Here is a 7,163-nt window from a genome sequence, read left to right as displayed (position 1 = left end):
CAGGGCCAACCGCACCAGCATATGGTCTCACAAGGGGTCTGAGGATCTCATCTCGGTACCTAATGGCAGTCAGGCTACCTCTGGCGAGCACATGGAGGGCTGTGCGGCCCCCCAAAGAAATGCCACCCCACACCATGACTGACCCACCGCCAAACCGGTCATGCTGGAGGATGTTGCAGGCAGCAGAACGTTCTCCACGGCGTCTCCAGACTCTGTCACGTCTGTCACATGTGCTCAGTGTGAACCTGCTTTCATCTGTGAAGAGCACAGGGCGCCAGTGGCGAATTTGCCATTCTTGGTGTTTCCCAGCAAATGCCAAACGTCCAGCACGTTGTTTGGCTGTAAGCACAACCCCCACCTGTGGACGTCGGGCCCTCATACCACCCTCATGGAGTCTGTTTCTGACCGTTTGAGCAGACACATGCACATTTGTGGCCTGCTGGAGGTCATTTTGCAGGGCTCTGGCAATGCTCCTCCTGCTCCTCCTTGCACAAAGGCGGAGGTAGCGGTCCTGCTGCTGGGTTGTTGCCCTCCTACGGCCTCCTCCACGTCTCCTGATGTACTGGCCTGTCTCCTGGTAGCGCCTACATGCTCTGGACACTACGCTGACAGACACAGCAAACCTTCTTGCCACAGCTCGCATTTATGTGCCATCCTGGATGAGCTGCGCTACCTGAGCCACTTGTGTGGGTTGTAGACTCCGTCTCATGCTACCACTAGAGTGAAAGCACCGCCAGCATTCAAAAGTGACCAAAACATCAGCCAGGAAGCATAGGAACTGAGAAGTGGTCTGTGGTCTCCACCTGCAGAACCACTCCTTTATTGGGGGTGTCTTGCTTATTGCCTATAATTTCCACCTGTTGTCTATTCCATTTGCACAACAGCATGTGAAATTTATTGTCAATCAGTGTTGCTTCCTAAGTGGACAGTTTGATTTCACAGAATTGTGATTGACTTGGAGTTACATTGTGTTGTTTAAGTGTTCCCTTTATTTTTTGGAGCAGTATATTTATTTGCTAGGGGGTCACTGTGCACTCGGTGAAGAACACGGAGGAGCAGTTCTTTAAAACATGAACATTCAGAAGAAGCTAACATCTTTAAGCCTATAGCTCAGGTTATTGTCTGTAGCCTAGGAAGAAGTGATAACCTAGATAATACTGTATCAACTATTTGGGTTATTGACTGGATTATTTGATTGCGGATTGTTTGTGTAAATGGAGAGTTTATGTTATTTGAGTGGAGAAAGCACTGTGCTCATGTCAATGCCAGAGTTGTTAAATTGAAAACCTTCAGCTGAAATAATAATTTCAACTCTTCACAATACATTTGTGTATGTTGAATTGTTTGAATTGACTACACATTCCAAGGGTAAGACTCCATGAGAAATGACACTAGCAGATCAGAAACCTGTACTGTAAAGTGTATTTATATCATGTATAAAAAATAGCTATTTTGAAGTTTAGAGAGACATTTATGTAAGAGTAGACAAAAGTGCTTGTGTCTCACATGAACAATTACATGAAAAGGACGTTTAAGCAAGAATAACCTTTTATTGCAACAAGCATTTCAGGACTCCATGCTATACTATTAGAATTTTGTATATTTCATTTAAATATTATGTAACAATCCATATATTAGAAGTTAAATACACATTTTCATTCTGCAACAATTGAATATTCTATATCTAGAAAGTGTGCCTTTTTAAATCTTTCTTAAAATGCAACAAAATCACAAAACATGCACCAAACATGTTTGCATAACGCCAACGTGTGTGTGTGTGTGTGTGTGTGTGTGTGTGTGTGTGTGTGTGTGTGTGTGTGTGTGTGTGTTTGAATGTGTAACCATTGACTGCCACAGAGGTCAGTAGAAACATGTTACTTTTAAGTCAAAGAATCAATGAACAATAGGTCTAGACCAGTAGTCCCCAGTTACATATAAATAATGAAATAAAGCTATACCCAAACGTGCTTCAGCCCAGTGTAAACGAAAAGGCTGGTTTGTCCCGTCAATAATTCTATCAGATTTACACAGAAACAGAGTGCTCCTTTTTTTTGTTATTCTGACAGATAGTCCACCGCATGCTGGGGTAAGGAATGTTTTTTTGGGATAGTTAGAAATAATTTGTAAACTGCAAATTGACCACAAGAATCCCAAACAGATATAGTATTTGACAAAAACAGAAAACCTTGATTACATTGGGATATGATCTCACATGCCTCTATTTATGCATATGAATACTTGGGAACATACACTACATGACCAAAAGTATGTCAACACCTGCTTGTTCAACATCTAATTCCAAAATCATGGGCATTAATATGGAGTTGGTCCCCCTTTTGCTGCTATAACAACCTCCCTTCTTCTGGGAAGAGTGAAGAGGCGACTCTGGGATGCTGGTCTTCTAGGCAGAGTTCCTCTGTCCAGTGTCTGTGTTATTTTGCCCATCTTAATCTTTTCTTTTATTGGCCAGTCTGAAATATGGCTTTTTCTTTGCAACTCCGCCAAGAAGGCCAGCATCCCAGAGTTGCCTCTTCAGTGTTGATGTTGAGACTGGTGTTTTGCGGGTACTATTTCATGAAGCTGCCAGTTGAAGACATGTGAGGCATCTGTTTCTCAAACTAGACACTCTAATGTACTTGTCCTCTTGCTCAGTTGTGCACCGGGGCCTCCCACTCCTCTTTCTATTCTGTTTTGAGCATGTTTGCGCTGTTCTGTGAAGGGAGTAGGACACAGCGTTGTACGAGATCTTCCGTTTCTTGTCAATTTCTTGCATGTAATAGCCTTAATTTCTCAAGAATAGACTGACGAGTTTCAGAAGAAAGTTCTTTGTTTCTTGCCATTTTGAGCCTGTAATCAAACCCACAAATGCTGATGCTCCAGAAACTCAACTAGTCTACAGAAGGCCAGTTTTATTGCTTCTTTAATCATAACAACAGTTTTCAGCTGTGCGAACATAATTGCAAAAGGGTTTACTAATGCTCAATTAGCCTTTTTAAAATGATAAACTTGGATTAACTAACACAACATGCCATTGGAACACAGGAGTGATGGTTGTTGATAATGGGCCTCTGTACGCCTATGTAGATATTCCATAAAAAATCTGCCATTTCCAGTTACAAGTCATTTACAACATTAATAATGTCTACACTGTATTTCTGATCAATTTGATGTTATTTTAATGGACAAAAAATGTGCTTTTCTTTCAAAAACAAGGACATTTCTAAGTGACCCCAAACTTTTGAACGGTAGTGTACATATATAGATTTATGATAATTATCATAATTTTTTACTTTGTTTATTACTTTTTTTGCTCAGAAGACTTGGGAGGACAAATAAAATCACGGTCACATATTGGGGAACCCTGGTCTAGACTGCATAGCCCATTTTAAAATGGACAACTGTTGAATTTAATTACTTTTTGCTGTCAAGATATGTTATTAAGAAGATGGGGATGAGAGGCTACTTTAACCCATTTTAGGCTACTTCAACTAAGCCTTCACAGAGTTTGAATTGTTGGTCTATATATTTCAGTTTAAGCTCTAATTTGTCTGCTGCATTGCGGGCCCCTGTCTTCCTCAACATCTCCGGAAGTTTCCTAACTTGGTCTTTCCCTGCACCTTGGTCCCAACTGTTCATAAAGTCGTTAAGACCCCTCCTAGAAAGTTTCATGACTGTTCCTCGGAGCGGTTTCTTGCCTCCCTCTTGCGGCAGCCTCATCGCTAAACGACGTATTCTCTGAAGGCCCATCTTCTGGTGAAGTTGAATGAAGAACGCAGGAAGGATTTCCTGCAGATATTCAGCTCCATCTGAAGAAAAAATAAACATGGTTGAGAAACTTAAACTCAATTGAGGCCAAAAATGATTAGTCTTTCATTATAAATATTGTTATTCATAATGTGTTTTACCACGAGTTTTGAGGTCATCACATGAGGCACACAGTGTATCGTGCCAGCCCCTGCCTTTTAGCACCACGCGCAGTCCACCAGCTTCGCAGTTTGAGTGGGCAACACAGATTGCTTTTGCCGAGGAAACGTTAGAATAGAATCCGAGTTGACACTGCACACATTCTGTATCTTGTTGTGGTGTACCTGAGGAGATGTTTTGATGTGTATGCCACAATATTTATCTCAACATTATTTTAAAGCAATTCATTGAGGAACACAATCCATTAAAGATTTGATTTGGTTATGGCATTTGATACATGCTAAACGGGGGGGACTGATTTGCATGGGGAATTGATAAAACATTGCTAATATTTGCTAATTGTTTGCAGTGGCTAGTTTAACAAACCCGAAGTGTGTTTTGCAGTCACTACTTGTCCATAGACTGCTATAATGCTAATGCAAATTATCTACATACAGTGCATTTTGGAAGTATTCAGACCCCTTGACTTTTTCACATTTTGTTTTACATTACAACCTTATTCTAAAATTGATTAAATAAAACTTTTCCTCATCAATCTACACACAATACCTACCCCATGATGACAAAGTGAACACAGGTTTTTAGAGATGTTTGCAAATGTATTAAAAATAAAAACAGAAATACCTTATTTACATAAGTATTCAGACCCTTTGCTATGAGATTTGAAATTGAGCTCAGATGCATCCTGTTTCTATTGATCATCCTTGAGATGTTTCTACAACTTGATTGGAGTCCACCTGTGATAAATTCAATTGATTGGACATGATTTGGAAAGGAACACACCTGTCTATATAAGGTTCCACAGCTGACAGTGCATGTCAGAGCAAAAACCAAGCCATGAGGTTGAAGGAATTGTCTGTAGAGCTCCGAGACAGGATTGTGTCGAGGCACAGATCTGGGGAAGGGTACCAAAACATTTCTGCAGCATTGAAGGTCCCCAAGAACACAGTGGCATCATTCTTAAAAGGAATAAGTTTGGAACCACCAACACTCTTCCTAGAGCTGGCCAACAGGCCTAACTGAGCAATCGGGGGAGAAGGGCCTTGGTCAGTGAGGTGACCAAGAACCCAATGGCCACTCTGACATGGCTCCAGAGTTCCTCTGTGGAGATGGGTGAACCTTCCATAAGGACAACCATCTCTGCAGCACTCCACCAATCAGGCCTTTATGGTAGAATGGCCAGACGGAAGCCACTCCTCAGTAAAAGACACATGACAGCCCGCTTGGAGTTTGACAAAAGGCACCTAAAGGACTCTCAGACCATGAGAAACAAGATTCTCTGATCTAATGAAACCAAGATTGAACTCTGACCTGAATGCCAAGCGTCATGTCTGGAGGAAACCTGGCACCACCCCTATGGTGAAGCATGGTGGTGGCAGCATCATGCTGTGGGGATGTTTTTCAGCAGCAGAGACTGGGTCACTACTCAGGATTGAGGGAAAGCTGAACGGAGCAAAGTACAGAGAGATCCTTGATGAAAACCTGCTCCTGAGCGCTCAGGACTTCAGACTGGGGCGAAGGATCACCTTCCAACAGGACAACGACTCTTAGCACATAGCCAAGACAACGCAGGAGTGGCTTCGGGACAAGTCTCTGAATGTCCTTGAGTGGCTTAGCCAGAGCCCGGACTTGAACCTGATCAAACATCTCTGGAGAGACCTGAAAATAGCTGCGCAGCAACGCTCTCCATCCAACCTGACAGAGCTTGAGAGGATCTGCAGAGAAGAATGGGAGAAACTCCCCAAATACAGGTGTGCCAAGCTTGTGGCATCATACTCAAGAAGACTCTATGCTGTAATCACTGCCAAAGATGCTTCAACATAGTACTGAGTAAAGGGTCAGAATACTTATGTAAATGTGATATTTATTTTTTATTTTTGCAAAAATGTCTAAACCTGTTTCTGCTTTGTCATTATGGGGTATTGTGTGTAGATTGATGAGAAGGAAAAAAATGATGTAATCAATTTTAGAATAAGGCTGTAACTTAACAAAATGTGGAAAAAGTCAAGGGGTCTGAATACTTTCCGAATGCACTGTAAAATAATTGAACTATTCCTTAAATCGTAATTAGCAAATTTGGTATTGATACCAAATGCCATTTTTCCCTTTTTACAATCCAAACAAAGACAAACACAGTCAGAATATACTGAGACATATGAACATTCGATGTATGCATCGACTATAAACTATTATGAGTAAAACACTTTGTTATCATCATAGACTTAAGTGGAAATAGTCATTTCTCGTAGGCTTATTATTTTTTTCCGCGCGTATAACTGGCTCTATTTTAGTCATACCTGTAGTATTCGCTCCATACCCAGGGGGGCATTCTTTATGTTTGATGCATGCTTCGTATCTCTTGTTGAAGTAGTAACCCTCCTTGCACTCGCACTCGCAGTTGTTGAATGGAGAACACTCCTGCTTGACGACTTGGTTCTCAGCGCACATGCTGCATCGCAGGCACATGGAGATGTGGTTCCAAAATTCTGTGTATGCCCCTTTGGGACATTTCGCACAGTCGCTCTTTCGGGTGGCACTGCAGGGCGCGCGGAGGTACGTTCCAGGTGGACAGCGATCACACACTAATGAACGACCGGAGAACGGATCATCATTTTTGAATGTTTGGGCGTGAAGTGCCATACTGGCATCAGCACTGACTAGCATCACTGTAAGGAAGAGCTGTGAAGAAAGAACAGACAGGTTGTCATTCAGTTTGTTTATAAAGCATTCGTTCACAATTTCATATTCAGTTAATTGCAATGAACTTAAAAACACCGTTTTCAAGACAGGCTAAACATATGTTTCCACATACCATCATTGTGTAGGCTAATGCAGTTCTCCTTGGATTCAAAAGGATGCTTTCTTTCTTTGGTCCACAAACGAGTGCGGCTATTTAAGCGCGCGCCTACAAGCGCATTGAGCGTGGGCGTCACTGTGGTTAGTATAACGGACCCTGTTTTACTTATCAATTAACAATTGACGTGGATATGTGTAACCTATTTTAGGGTTCTGTTCAATCTGTAACATTCATCGATAGAAATGTAAAGTCATTTCCTATTGAGATGACACATCCAGGGTTTATCTTACGCAGGAACCATACGAGATGGAAGGTAGGCAATTCTGGGAATAGTGCATTAATTGCACTGATAGGAAAGACTTGTTCTGGTTCTCGTTAGTCTATTCATTGGAGGAAATGTCATTATAAGATACCAGGAAATGCCAAAGAACATATTCCTGCT

General features: G+C 41.7%; 1 protein-coding gene across 1 annotated transcript; it reads right to left on the bottom strand.

The window, feature by feature from the left end:
• Positions 1-1,530: 1,530 nt before the first annotated feature.
• tnfrsf11b (tumor necrosis factor receptor superfamily, member 11b) lies at positions 1,531-6,947 on the bottom strand. Its single transcript, XM_014177272.3, has 4 exons — positions 6,737-6,947; positions 6,222-6,603; positions 3,906-4,088; positions 1,531-3,806 (listed from the first exon to the last, which is right to left on the bottom strand). The coding sequence occupies exons 1-4, from the start codon at positions 6,740-6,742 to the stop codon at positions 3,475-3,477; spliced, it is 903 nt and encodes a 300-aa protein (XP_014032747.1). The 5' UTR covers positions 6,743-6,947; the 3' UTR covers positions 1,531-3,474.
• Between the last annotated feature and the right edge of the window lie 216 nt (positions 6,948-7,163).

This window comes from Salmo salar, chromosome 27 (assembly GCF_965601325.2).
Source record: "Salmo salar chromosome 27, fSalSal1, whole genome shotgun sequence".
Taxonomy (NCBI): Eukaryota; Metazoa; Chordata; class Actinopteri; order Salmoniformes; family Salmonidae; genus Salmo; species Salmo salar.
Note: the sequence above shows the minus strand (reverse complement) of the source record. Positions and strands in the feature narration are given on the sequence as shown.

Excerpts from the sequence above, each read along its gene's own strand:
- tnfrsf11b (XM_014177272.3), bottom strand. Across the intron at positions 4,089-6,221 it reads GTATGGAGCGAATACTACAG|GTACACCACAACAAGATACA; the intron begins GTATGACTAAAA and ends ACATCTCCTCAG. Across the intron at positions 3,807-3,905 it reads TGATGACCTCAAAACTCGTG|ATGGAGCTGAATATCTGCAG; the intron begins GTAAAACACATT and ends TTTTTTCTTCAG.